Below are 15,262 nucleotides of genomic sequence, written 5' to 3'. Positions count from 1 at the left end.
GAGGTCTCTTCCACTGGGGTTTGAGAGGTCACTTCACATGGCAAAGCAGATATATCAGAATTTATGGGCTCAGCATCCCCAGCTTCATCAGAGTCTTCTCCTATTTTCCCATCCCAACTTTAAGGGTCCCACTTATTCCCAACAAATATCCTCACTTTAACAGTAGACACCCTGTGAGGCTGGGAGCTCAATTTGCGTTGTAATTCAGGCAGCGGCAGGATGAAATTCTGGCTTCGGTTTTCAGCAATCTTAGCATTATGGCTATAGGAGATAAGGGTCTCCTGCAGGGCATACATGGAAGATTTCAGGTCATTTACACAATGCTTGAGCTGGGAATTTGAAGCCTTGAGCTCATTCTTTTCTCACCTTTGTCCATCAACATTAGGAATACCCAGCCAATTCATTATATTCATTAGTTTGACAAAAATGTTTGAAAGTATCATATATATAGTCACCCATATCTTTGCTTCTTTGCTTTGATTAGGGGTATCCAATGGGTGATATTTTTCACATCGCTATTGCCAGATCACGCCATGGACTATCAGTGTATCTTTACCACTAGAAATAGAGTCATTAGAGTCTTTAAATCTATAATCGGATTAGAGAGCTAATTCCACAAACCCCAGAACCAATTCAGAAAACTTGTCCTTAATCTTCTGTTTCTCTAGAGTCACACTCGGTATCAAAATCTGTATTAGTGAGAGCTGTTCAGAGAAACAGAACCAATAAGATGGAGAGAGAGGGGGAGAAAGAGAAAGACAGAGAGAAGTTCATTATAGGGAATTAATTTAAGTGATTATGGAAGCTGACAAGTCCAAAGATCTGCAAGATGAGTGGGTCAAGCTAGAGAGCCAGGAGAGCCAATGGTGCATAGTTCTAGTCCAAAAGTCTGCAGACTCAAGATCCAGGAAGAGCTGATGCTTCCATTCAAGTCCGAAGGCAGGAAAAAGCCAATGTTTCAGTCAAAGGCAATAAGGCAGGAGGAATTCTCTCTTACTCAGGGAAGGGTCAGATTTTTTGTCTATTGGGGCTCTCAACTGATTCGATGAAGCCCACCCACATTAGTGAGGGCAATCTGCTTTACTCAGTCTGCTGATTTAAATGTTAATCTCACTCAAAACATCCAGAATAATATTTGACCACATATCTGAGCACCCCCTGGCCCAGTCAGTTCGACACACCGAATTAACTGTCACACCCACCAAGTTATTGCCCTAGTCCAGATTGTCAGTATCTCTCATGTAGACTAATGCAACAGCTTCCTCCAATCCAATACTAAGCTACTTCTGTCCATATTCAATCCTACTGATAGGATCATATAAAATGCAAGTTGATCACGGTCCTTCCTCTACTTAAAATTCTTCAATGGTTCTACATCTGAAGCACTTCCAAATTTTTCCAATAAAAAACTCCTGTGGGTAGAGGACAGTGAAGGTCTCTGGAGGTATAACTTAATGCAATCAGACACAAACCACACATCTTGGAATCATTTTGTTATCTTGAAAATTTGTGACTTTTTAATTCTACTGCATAATATATAAATGTTAATTTTAAGATAACATTTTCCCTCTCAAAATCTTTGAGCAAAGTAATACTCCAGAAAGATGCACCATATCTTCCAGTGCTTTGTGTTGCCCTGACACACCCCTGAGGACTCAAAAAAGTAAAATTTACTCACATTTGAGAAGCATAAACCTACAGTGATGATGATGGTGATGATAAAACATTTATTACTTTAATAAGTAGCTAACAACTGAGAATTCTATTTGCTACCATGTTCCAAGTGCTTTATACGTAACTTATTTAATCATTACAATAACTCAATTGGGTAGCTGTTATTTTTATCCCATTCAATAGATGAAGCACAAAGAGCCGAAGTAACTTGCTCAAGGTCACACAGCTAGTACCTGGCAGAGTCCATGTAGTCTGGACTCTAGAGCCTCACCTCTGGACCACCATATCTTGCCCGTGACTACTGCTTCAGCTCATCTCCCATTGCTCCTTTCCTTGCTCCTATGCGCTTTGCAACCCACAACAAACTACTCACTGTTCCCCATTGTATGGGGAATGTATGTTACAATGTTCCCCATTGTAACATAGCCTCTTATGGCTCCCACCTTTTACTTATGTGCTGTCTTTGGGGAATGTGTCTCCTCGTCCTTACAAAATCAACCTGATGCACCACTACTCATTTTTCAAGTCTTACATCGAGCACTCTTTCTTTTGTGGATCCTTACTTGATAATACGATCCTCCTGACTCCCCCAAGAAGTATGGGAAGCCCCTTGGCTGTGTCCCCCAGACCTCTATGTTACCCTCTAGAAGGGCTCCATCTCATTTGTATTATCTTATTTTTTTTACATGTTACCTTTGCATTAAACCATGAGCTACTTGAGGGCAGGGCCCAAGCCTCATTTATCTTTGTATTTTTAGTGCCTTGCAAGCGTTCAATAAATGTTTATTGAATCAATGGATAAATAAGGAAATAATAATCAATAAACATAAGAAAAACATTAAGCTTTGCTATTTCAACAAATCACCAATACCAAATGGACAACATTTATTTTTAATGATAATACCCAGTGCTGATAGGAAATCAGCACTTCAGAATATAATTTCCTATTCTATACCTAATTTCCTCAATCTCATTTCAAGTATTTTCCATTCCTTATTCTTGGATAGCACCATAGATTAAATATCTCTCTTTCAGGTGCTCATTTTTCTTTGATCTAATTTTACTGTTGAAATTGCAAGACTAATTGACATACTATACGTTAAGTTACTTTTGGCCTGCTAATTGCATTTTTTTGACCATAGGCTTTTTGCTGAAAATTTGGAAATAACAACTGGAGTGTGTGGAAGTGGGGGGTAATGCTACCATACTGCAGAGCAGAAAACTGGCAACTATTAGGCATCTTGATCTTAAAAGTTCCTCACCTCTTTCTGCAAAAGGAACATCTCACTGGCCAACTTTCCTTGTTAGGCTTCCCCTCCCTTCCCTCCTTCAGCCATGAAGTTGGCAACCCTTCTCTTCTTTTCTTATCTCCAGACCTCCTCAACTCCTCTCTCCAGGGCTACACCCTGTTTGGCTTTGTTTAGGCTTCCCCCTTAAACAAAACAATTCACTGCTTTCTTTATCTTGGAGTCTAGTTCATTCTGGCCATGTCTTAAGACAACCAAAATTATCCATCAAATGGATTACATATTTTAAATGCCACATGATATAACTGCGTTAATAAGACTTTAACACTTACGTCACAGGGTCTGTTCTTTCTGGAGGTGGTGCAATATTCATAAACATAGATGGCTTAATAATTTTCTGAAGAGGTTTTAACTGAGGAAAATAATAGGTATATATTAACACTATTTAGTTACAATTCCAGTTCATCCTAATACTACTATCCCCCAGGACTTAAATGATATATATAAAGAGGAAAGGAATTAAGAGAGGAAGAAAGAATTAACATTGAGCACTAAGTATCTTCCAATAATTTTGCATCTTTAATATTATTTAATCATCCCAATAATCCTATGAGGTAGATAACTATGCCTATTTTACAGATAATACTGAAGATCAGTAATTGTTCAAGGGTTACCCAACAGGCATGAGAGCCAACATTTGAATGCAACTTTATCTCCTCCAGTGCAAGTCCTCTTTATACATTATCATGATAGGTAAGTAGGGGACTATGTTACTGAAAAGTTCATGGACATAAAATCAAATAGAACTTTTATTAAATTTCCCACTCTTTTCCTTACAATGCCTTTGTTCCTAGTTTTTAGTAGAGTCCACCTACATAAAACAATACAGTATTTGCCCAGTCTTATTTCAAAAGGATCTATCTCCCTAAGAATGGTATTGTTACATGTTATATCCAGATATAACACCTATCTCTGAACTTGGTACTCATAAACTTTGTCACAAAAAGGACTAAGCCTTTTGTGACACAGTTTAGGACTGATTAGGGATCCCTCTAAGGCCTAATTTATGATAAGAAAATAGGCAAAATGAAAAGAAAGAAAAATCAAAGCAGAAAGGGGAAAAAGAAAAAAAGCTCGTGTCTAGTGGCTTTCATCAATATATTACTTACCTGTGATTCAAAATATATTAAAAAACATTATAATATACCACAGGCAAAATTTAAAAATACATTTTACAGGGATTTCCCTGTTAACACACAGCAGTAGACTTATTTAATAAGACTGATGTACCGACTCTCAATTCCTAATTAAAAAACAGCCAAGAATATGAAAAATAGCAAAAACTGAAAAGTAAAGATTATATGTAAAGTATACAGGTCATTTCTCCTACATAACTGCAGTACTAATGGGACTGAATTTATAAATGCCCCAAAGCTGTGACAGCACCCAGAGATATCAAGATTTCTCTCAAACACTTGGTAAGAATATATGTTGCTACAATTTTTCTAGAACAATTCCTTGAAAAGGCCATTACTGACAATGATTTCCATTCTAGGAATCCGGTCTGAGGACATAATGAAAGAAAAGGATATAGGTTAATGTACAAAAATTTTCTCTGCAACATGGATATATGTAGTAAATTTAAAGGGGCAGGCTAAACCTAGGAAGATACCTTCTTTGGGCATATTACTCTCTTGATGAATCAAGAAGGGTTGATGTTGAAATAATCAGGGGGAGAAAGGATTATATGTGATTAAAGTACAAAATATCTTAATAACATCAATGACTATTTTAATGATTATTTTTAGATATAAAAATACATTCATTTCTTGAATACTTAATTTTGTTTTCAATTACGTAAGTGTACACACACACAAAAGTATTATAATAAAGGCATTTCGAATAAAATCTCATTATTTAAAAATGTATAAACAAACAATGGTAAAGTTTCATTTTTCTTTAGGCTAGAGAAAAATGGTATTCTTTTAAAAATATTTTAAAGATTTTATCAAACTGGAAAGGATAGAGGCTCAGGAGGATGATTTAACTGAAGAGCTGCAGTAGAATTATTTTTAAAACAGGGGAACTAACCTGATGTGAAAATCCATAACCAAAGTTTCCATAGGAGAACATAAATTCCACTTCTGCCCTGCAGATAAACTAAACATGTGCCAAATTTATTTTATTGTTTGATCAGAAAGATATTTTAATGGAGAGGTGATAACAAGTGATATTTTTACCTCACAAATCTATAAGTTAGAAAAACCAAAGCATGAATCTCTTGATTTAGAAAAAAAAATTTACACAAGTAACTCCTATAGAAGAATCTATGGCATTCCTGAAATGTTAAAAACCTTACGTTAAAGTTAAGGAATATTACATGATTAAAATATGAAAAATATCAATTTACAATTGTTAATAGAATTATGCAGAGATACATATATACATATGTATATATGTATTCATATCCATGTATATAATATTTTTAAGTATTTATTCACACTTTTCCCATCTCCACTTCCGTTTTCAGATAAAATTTTGATTTAGACAAGTGATTTCATCTCTCTGAACCACAGCTGGCTCATATGTGAAATGAAGGAGGGTGTCAGAGGTTATGCCCTCAAATGTCCATCATTCTGTTTTTTATGTTTCCTATCCCCGATCTGGCTACTGGCAGCAGAAGCCTCTCTGAGTAGATGATCAATTAATCAAGATAATAATTTTTAAGTACTTAAAAAGGAATTCAAGTAAGAACTGTAAACAACTCTTTAGAAACTCCTTAAGGAGGAAAATAATATTTCCTCAATTCAGTATGTGAGGATCCTAAGGCCATGCAAAGAAGTAGCCAGAGGCGTTTTCCTCTCTTACCCAATGATTTCTAATTTTTGTGTTCACCATTTAGCAGTAAGATAGCAGCATTTTAAAAAACGGTGGAGATGAAGATTGTGAGCAAATATTATACGTTCTATTTAATATATTTCTATTAGTTCAAACAGTGACTGGTAGGGTAACAAAAGAATAAAAACAATATCAGAATAAAGTTACATGAAATGTTAAGTGTGTGCACAAAGCTTTGGAAGTTTCAGTAAAGTTCTTACTGTGTTTCTTTTCAACATTCGGAGTTCTTCAGTAAAGCACCCTTTCTAGAAAAAGTAACAATAAAATTCTTAAATACAGAATCACTGATATAGTCCCTTGTGTATTATCTAAATCATTTCATAAATTTTTAAAAATCAGGTAATGATGTTTAATGCACATATAAATTTAATAGCTAAAATACCAAAATAATGAATGTTTGGAAGAAAATAAAAATTCTAGGTTGTACCAGAAATAAATGTTAATATTTACATTTATGTTTTAAAGAAAAATGTTCCTGCTGCTTATACGTAGAGGAACTGCCAGGCCTGCACTCCTTTTGAGGGGTTAAACATGAATCTACATGATAGGCTGACTCATGACAGAACTGAGTGCTTCTCTCATCTCTTGGGGACTGTTGGGATCTTTTTAACCAGGAAAACATTTGGTATCCTTGGTCACCATCTCTGATCATCTCTGCTGTGCTATGAGTCCTCCCATCTAATCCAACATTCAATGGTTCTCTTTCTTTCCAGCATTTTCCACTGTGGCTCATGGAACCCCCATTCCACGGTTGACAAGCAACCTTCCATCTTTAACTGCTCCACTAAACATTTCCAGCTTTCTTTAGCTCAGACCTGCCTCATCACTAAGGATGCCGCTTCCATTATAGACTCCTCAAGTGAAGGCCCACATATCTCAAGGTTAGGTGGGGGGGTAGCATCCTCCATACTCTCTTCTATTGCTTCCAGATCTTATTATTTATTATCTTATTACACAGATAAAAAGTTTTCCTCTTTTAAGGCTCATGCTCTCTGGAATGTCTTTCAGACATTCTGGTCACTATTTCTCATTTAGTGAAAACTTTGGCACCTGGTCTACATGTCCTCTGTACTCCCAAAACATAGCAATCCACAAGAACCTATTTAACACCTGTCCTCTCAGTTCCTGGTGAGGCATTATAATGAGGAAAATAACAGGTGGTGGTACAATGACAGACATCACACAAAATTAGCATATCATATATATTCTTCATATAAAGTCACAAGATTTCTCAGAAAATTCATAAGTAATTGAAATTGATTTCCTTAATGATCCTGTCAACATGCTCTTTATAGCTTCTTGCTTTTTAAAGCTTCCCTTTTCCCAAAGTGGGGAGTGGAGAAACATCTTACTCTTCCAAGACTGCCTTTTTCTTCTCTTCTCTCTTAAAAATGGTGTCTCTGCTTTTGATGGAAAACTCAACCTACTTATTCATCTCCCTCATATATAAGTAAACTTTTATTCGTACTTTTAACTACTGTAAATGTCTTTGAATTATTTCTGAAGGTCCCACTGAGATCTACCCAATTGAGTCTTCATTAGAGCCAATTAAATGTTCATCCTGAATGTGGATCTAACTCATCCAAATCCACTGAGTTTTAGGCTTGCCTTCACCCAGCTCCATTGATGAGTTTCAATGTGTGACAATGAGCTACTTGGTTCCCTGTCCTGAATTTGATTCTGCTCCGTCCAAAGCAAGTTACATGGCTAAACGCAGTAGTCGGGGTGGGGAGCACTGTAGACTAGTCAAAGGTATAGATACCTGGAGGCATGATTCTTTAGGGGGCATTACTCTAACAATCTTCCACACCTTTGAATTTTCTATCACCTTTCTCAAATAATTACAGTAGCTATCAATCTTTCTAATTGTTGAATTTATCACCTAGTCTTAGGCTCATCTGGTATGGATCATATAGCCTAACCAATGAACACAAATGGTACTGCAATTCATTCCAAAATTAACATTACATTCCCTTCTATAATCAATATAGAAATATTATAAACTCCAATATACTTATATGCCTTAACTGGACCCCAGACCTTAACAATTAGCTGATGTTTCTGGTTTCTCCCAGAGCCTCAAAGAAATCCAAAATGTATCAGGGATATGAAGGAACAAGGGGTTAATGATACAAGTACAGACCAATTACTTTTTTCTTTTTTTGGCTGCATTGGGTCTTCGTTGCCGCGCGTGGGCTTTCCCTAGATGCAGTGAGTGGGGGCTACTCTTAGTGGCGGTGTGTGGGCTTCTCATTGCGGTGGCTTCTCTTGTTGCGGAGCACGGGCTCTAGGCGCATGGGCTTCAGTAGTTGTGGCACGCAGACTCAGTAGTTGTGGAGCACGGGTTTAGCTGCTCTGTGGCATGTAGGATCTTCCCGGACCAGGGCTCTAACCCGTGTCCCCTGCATTGGCAGGTGGATTCTTAAACCACTGCGCTATCAGGGAAGCCCCAATAACTTTTTTTTTTTAATAAAGTTACGCAAAACCTATTATGTGATTTATTTAATTCAATTCAGCATCTTTGGCCTCCAAAATCAGGCCAATTATATTCAGAAAGCAACTGATACCACTTGGTAATCATAAACAATACACGTGTACTTTCCAAGTATACAAGTGAGATAATTGTTGTACAATCAGATGGCCCTCCCATGCTTCCAAACATGATCTGTAGTTTGGGTCTTATCATCAGGTCTTTCCAACTCAACCAAGCACTAGATTTTACCAATCTGCATGAGGATTTCTACCATGGCTAGTAGTTCTATAATCAAGTGGTCTATAATCTATCCCTGCATGTGACCCAAATAGCAAATGATACAGCTCAAGCTTTAGAGACCAAAGAGATAAGCATAAATTTGCTGACTAGCATCATAAATTGTAAAAGGCCTTTTAATTTATGAAGGTAGTCAAAGGGTACAAACTTCTAGTTACAAGATAAATAAGTACTAGAGATGTAGTGTACAACATGATAAAAACAATGAACACCATGGCATGTTATACATGAAAGTTATTAAGGGAGTAAATCCAAGAGTTCTGCTCATCATAAAAAATTTTTTTCTCTATTTCTTTAGTGTTTTGTCTATAGGAGATGATGGATATTCATTAAACTTATTGTGGTAATCATTTCATCAGGTATGTAAGCCAAATCATTATGCTGAACACCTTAAACTTGTACAGTGCTGCATGTAAATCACATCTCAATAAAACCAGGAGAAAAAAAAGGCCCTCCTAAAAAGATGTTCAACATTACTAGCTGTTAGGGAACTGCAAATTAATACCACAGTAACACTACACAGCCATCAGAATGGCTAAAATAAAGAATAGTGACACTACCAAATGCTGATGAGGATGCTGAGAAACTGGATCATTCATACATTTCTGGTGGGAATGTACAGTGGCACAGCCACGATGGAAACCAGTTTGGCAGCTTCTTTAAAAACAGTACACACAAACTACCTTATAACCCAGAAATTTATCTGAGAAGCGAACACTATATTCACGCAAAAACCTGTGAATATAGTAACTTATTCATAACCACCAAAAAACTGCAAACAGCCCAGATGTCCTCCAATGGGCGAATATTTAAACAAATTGTGGTACATTCACACCATGAAGTACTACTCAACAACAGAAAGGAATGAACTATGGATACATGCAGTAACCTGTATGATTCTCCAGAGAATCATGCTAACTGAAAACATGCCAATCCTAAAAGGTTACATTGAGAAAATTACAGAAATGAAGAACAGACTGGTGGTAACCAATTGTTAAGGAAGGGTAAGGGCAGGAAGGAAGTGGGTGTAGCTATAAAAGGGCAACATCAGGGATCCTTGCATAGATGGAAACGTTCTGTAGTTTGGTTGTGATACTTACCATAGTTTTGAAAGATGTTACCAGCAGGGGGAAAATGAGTACATAGGATCATGCTGTGTTATTTCTTTCAGCTGCATGTGAATCTATAATTATCTCAAAATAAAAGTTTAAAAAAAGGTCACTTGGCTATTTAAGGTGGGCCAAACTCATCCATGGGACTTATTCTCCCATTAGGCCTAGTTTGAATAGGGCTGGATACAAACTAAATGCAAAACATTTGTCTCATAGTTCTTATCTTCCTCTATTGTCTGATGTCCAGATGCTTAAATATTATCATAGAACTATCAGCCCAAGCCAACATCAAGCCAATAAAAGTGCATAAAAAAAAAAAGACCAAAGTCCTCATGGTAAACTTTGTACTTCTGGGATCTGCGTTTTGACCAAAGGGGGTAACTGAGAAATTCTAATAAGGAAAATGATGTGATATTTAATTAAGGTAGAAGTGCCTGTAGAAGAATTCTGACAGATAATCCACAGAGGCAGCATACCACAGCTAAAATCATAAGGCTTTGGGGGGAAATCCATAAACAACCAAAATTTCTTTCTCTGATAACTCTGATCAATAAATAACATGGTCTCTTTACCTACGATGTAGCAATTCTTCATAGAGACTCATAGAGGGCAATTCATCATAATGTAGAGACTTTCTGCAGATACGCACTGGAAGATATGTTCAAAAAAATTCACTGCAGCAATGTGCACAATAGTAAAAAACTGAAAACAATCAAAATATCCATTAAAAAGTTATAGATAGGGCTTCCCTGGTGGTGCAGTGGTTGAGAGTCCGCCTGCCGATGCAGGGGACGCGGGTTCGTGCCCCGGTCCTGGAAGATCCCACATGCCGCGGAGCGGCTGGGCCCGTGAGCCATGGCCGCTGAGCCTGCGTGTCCGGAGCCTGTGCTCCGCAACGGGAGAGGCCACAACAGTGAGAAGCCCGTGTACAGCAAAAAAAAAAAAAAAAAAAAAAAAAATTATAGATAAATAAACTGGGGAATACTCTCACATGGAACGTATACAGCAGTGAAAAAATGAATACTAGCTAATGAAATTAAGTGTATTAATCTTAGAAACATAATATGTTTAGAAACACAAAAGATACAACTTTTTGTAACTTATATTTAGTAAAACTATGAAAAGAGCAAGAAAATATTAAATACAAAGTTCAGAAGAATCATTATCTTTTCTTGGAGGAAAGGGCAGGCGGCAGTAGACAGCGAGAGAGAAGGAACCACAGAATCTGTGTATAAACTCTGCCTAAAACTTTGGCTGACTCCTAAATGACACATGCACAGGGCAGACTGCAAGCAGCCCAGCTAAAGATAAAAGAACTGAAGTGAAACTGGCACTCACAATTAAGAGAGTTTGTGGTTTGTGTCTCGTTTAGAAACATCTCAGAAAACAAAATGAAACAAACAAATAAGCATGCTTAGTCTTTTAGGTTGTTAGGTTGTATAATTGCCCTTCCAGAAAATAAATTTTTAAAAACACAGAGAACAAACGTATGGATACCAAGGGGAAAATGGGTAGGGGATGGGATGAGTTGGGAGATTGGGACTGACATACATACACTATTGATACTATGTATAAAATAGATAACTGGTGAGAGCCTACTGTATAGCACAGGGAACTCTACTCAGTGCTCTGTGGTGACCTAAATGGAAGGGAAGTACAAAAAAGAATGGATCTATGTATACGTATTGCTGATTCACTTTGCTGTACGGTAGAAACTAACACAATATTGTAAGGCAATTATACTGCAATAAAAATTAAAAAAAACATTATGCTGTTACAAACTAACTTTTTTTTTTGAGCCAGAGGAAGATATTGTTTACTAAGCACATGAGTTTACTAAGCACATAACACAGATAATAAGCAAAAGGAGTCCATCAGGTACAGATAAATCTTAACAACAAACACCAACTGGACAATGTGATACCAAGGTGAAAAAAATTTTGATACGTACCTGAATTACTTCATAAAGATGTACCTGAACACTCCCTAATAAGAGAAGATATTTTGTACTGTCATGTTGCATTAGTTCTAAGTAAATATTATTCTTCTCATCATCTTGACGTCGAGGAACCTTGATACAAAATACATATGAAAAGAAGCATTAAATTTTCAGTCTGAATTTCAGACATAATTTCTGAACAAATACATCCATAAAATACACTTTTTGAAACACCCATTTTTTGGAAACAACCATTGCCTATACACTCTCTTCTTAACTCTATTCAAAAGTTTAGCCTAAATACTCTACTGAAACTACATTATCAAAGGTAGTCCAGTAACCAATATCCAACCCAAATAATCTAGGTAATCCAAACATTTAATACCAAAAGACATCCAACATCCTTTTCTTTTTTCTTTTACTTTTTGATAAAGTGTGTATCATTGTCTCAGCTTGAAACTCCCTTCCAACCTTGAGCTTTGTAACACAATACCACTATTACAAGACCTTTAAAGTTCATATACTCTTTTGCTAATTTGAAATAAATCTCATGCCTCCCCACCCTAATATTCTAGGTGCCCTTAAAAACGTTTTTTAATTGAGATATTATTGACATATCACATTGTATTACTTTTAGCTGTACAACATAATGATTTGATATTTGTATAAATTATAAAATGATTATCACTGTAAGTTTAGGTAATATCCATCATCACACAGTTACAATTATTTTCTTGTGATGAGAACTTTTAAGATCTACTCTCTTAGCAACTTTCAAATATATAATACATTATTGTTAACTACAGTCACCTTGCTGTACATTAGATCTCAAGGACTTATTTATCTATTTATCTTATAACTGGAAGTTTGCACATTTTGACCACCTTCATCCATTTCACCCACCCCCAAACCCCACCTCTGGCAACCACCAATCTATTTGTTCTCTTTAACTATGAGTTCATTTTTTTTCCTTCTTCTTTTTTTTTTTGGCTGCACCACACGGCTTGCAGGATCTTAGTTCCCTGACCAGGGATTGAACCCGTGTCCTCAGCAGTGAAAGCACGGAGTCCTAACCGCTGGACTGCCAGGGAATTTCCTCATTTTATTTTTTTAGATTGTCCATATAAATGATCATACCATATTTTTCTTTCTCTGTCTGACTTATTTCACTTAGCATAATGCCCAAATCCAACCACATTGTTGCAAATGGCAGGGTTTTTTCTTTTTTATGGCTGAGTAAGATTTCATTATGTATATATACCACATTTTTCTAATCCATTCACTGTGGATGGACACTTAGGTTGTTTCCACGTCTTGGCTATTGTAAATGCTGCGATGAACATGAGGGTGCAGATACCTTTTTGAGACCATGATTTCATTTTCTTTGGATAAATACCCAGAGGAGGAATTGCTAGATCATCTGGTAGTTCTAGTTTTAATTTTTTGAGGAAACTCCATATTTTTTTCCACAGTGGCTGCAACAATTTACATTCCTACCAACAGTGCACAAGTGTTCCCTCTTCTCCACATCCTCACCAACATTTTACCAGGTGTGGGGTGATATCTCACTGTGGTTTTGATTTGCATTTCTCTGATGATTACTGATGTTGAGTACCTTTTCATGGACCTGTTAGCCATTTGTATGTTTTCTTTGGAAGAATGTCTATTCAGATCCTCTACCCATTTTTTAATTGGATTGTTTGGGTTTTTTTTTCTACTGAGTTGTAGTACTTTATATATTTTGGACAGTAACCTCTAATCAGATATATGATTTGCAAATATTTTACTGCATTCTGTAGGTTACATTTTCATTTTGTTGATCGCTTCCTCAGCCGTACAAAAGCTTTTTAGTTTAATGTAGTCCCACTTGTTTATTTTTTGCTTTTGGGGTCAAATCCAAGAAAAATCATTGCTAAGACCAATGTCAAGGAATTACCGCCTATGTTTTCTTCAAGAAATTTTATGGTTTCAGGTCTTATGTTCAACTTTTTAATCTATTTTGTTTCTTTTTATGTATGGTATAAGATAGTGGTCCAGTTTCCCCAACACCATTTACTGAAGAAACTGCCCTTTCCCCATTGTATATTCTTGGCTCCTTTATCATAAATTAATTGACCATATATATGTGGGTTTATTTTGGGGCTCTCTATTCTGTTCCTTTGAGCTACGTGTCTCTTTTTATGCCAATAGCATATTGATTACTATAGTTTTGTAATATAGTTTGAAATCAGAAGTGTGATGCCTCTAGCTTTAATCTTTCCCGAGATTGCTTTGGTTATTTGGGGTCTTCTGTGGTTACAACAAAATTTAGGATTGTTTTCCTATCTCTGTAAAAAGTGCCATTGGAATTTTGATAGAGATTGCATTGCTTTAGGTAGTATGAACATTTTAACAGCATTAATTCTTCCAATCCATAAGCATGGAATACCTAGCCATTTGTGTCTTCTTCAAATTCTTTTATCAAAGTCTTATAGTTTTCAGTGTACAGGCCTTTCACCCCCTTGATTAAATTTATCCCTAGGTATTTTATTCTTTTTGATGCAATTGTAAATGAGACTTAATTTTTCTGACAGTTTGTTATTAGTGTATAGAAATGCAACTAGTTTTGTACATTGATTTTGTATCCTGCAATTTTACTGAATTTATTAGTTCTAACAGGTTTTTTTGTGTGTGTGGAGTCTAGATTTTTCTATATATAAGATGTCATCTGCAAATAGAGACAGTTTTTCTTCTTCCTTTCTAATCTGGATGCCTTTCATTTTTCCTTCCTAACTGCTCCAGCTAAGACTTCCATTATCATGTTGAATAAAGTGGCAAGAGTGGGCAGCCTTGTTTTGTTCCTAATCTTAGAGGAAAAGCTTTCAGTTTTTCACCATTGAGTATAATATTAGCTGTGGGTTTTTCATATATGGCCTTCATTATGTTGAGGTACATTCCCTTTTTACCCACTTTTTTGAGAGCTTTGTCATGAATGGATGTTGAATTTTGACTGCATCTATTGAGATGATCATGTAATTTTTATCCTTTTTATTAATGTGGTGTATAATATAGACTGATTTGCAGATGTTGCACTACCCCTGCATCCCTGGAGAAAATCCTACTTAATCATATTAATGTAACATGTATGATTCTTTTAATGTATTGCTGAATTTGGTCTGCGAATCCTTTGTTGAGGATTTTTGCATCCATGTTCATCAGGGATATTAGCCTGGAATTTTCTTGTAGTGTCCTTGTCTGGTTTTGGTATCACAGTGATGCTGGCCTTGTAACATGAGTTTGGATGTGCTCCCTTCTCTTTTATTTTTTGGAAGAGTTTGAGAAAGACTGCTATTAATTCTTCTTTAAATATTTGGTATGCCTTAGAAGCAAACACGAGTATTCCTTAGAAGTGCTACTTTCACCCTAGACCTCAAAAAAGGTCCACAAATAACTTTCCAAGGAAAACGAGCATACCAAATGCATACCAATGTTTCCTTCATTGATGAGCATACCAATGTTTCCTTCATTGATCACTTTCACCAATGATCTGTCCATTGGTGAAAGTGGGGTGTTAAAGTCCCCTACTATTATTGTGTTACTGTTGATTTCCCCTTTTATGGCTGTTAGCACTTGCCTTATGTAT

General features: G+C 36.3%; 1 protein-coding gene across 1 annotated transcript in view; it reads right to left on the bottom strand.

Moving 5' to 3' along the window:
* The window catches only part of C2CD6 (C2 calcium dependent domain containing 6), a 140,621-nt gene that overhangs the window by 82,939 nt on the left and 42,420 nt on the right, over nt 1-15,262 (bottom strand). The window contains 4 exon segments of the mRNA XM_060152326.1: nt 3,254-3,333; nt 5,013-5,081; nt 6,020-6,064; nt 11,653-11,772. Of these exon segments, the coding sequence (XP_060008309.1) occupies nt 3,254-3,333; nt 5,013-5,081; nt 6,020-6,064; nt 11,653-11,772 (314 nt within the window).

Source organism: Lagenorhynchus albirostris, chromosome 6, assembly GCF_949774975.1.
Source record: "Lagenorhynchus albirostris chromosome 6, mLagAlb1.1, whole genome shotgun sequence".
NCBI lineage: Eukaryota > Metazoa > Chordata > Mammalia > Artiodactyla > Delphinidae > Lagenorhynchus > Lagenorhynchus albirostris.
The sequence above is the reverse complement of the archived record's forward strand: the minus strand, read 5'-3'. Positions and strand labels throughout refer to the sequence as shown.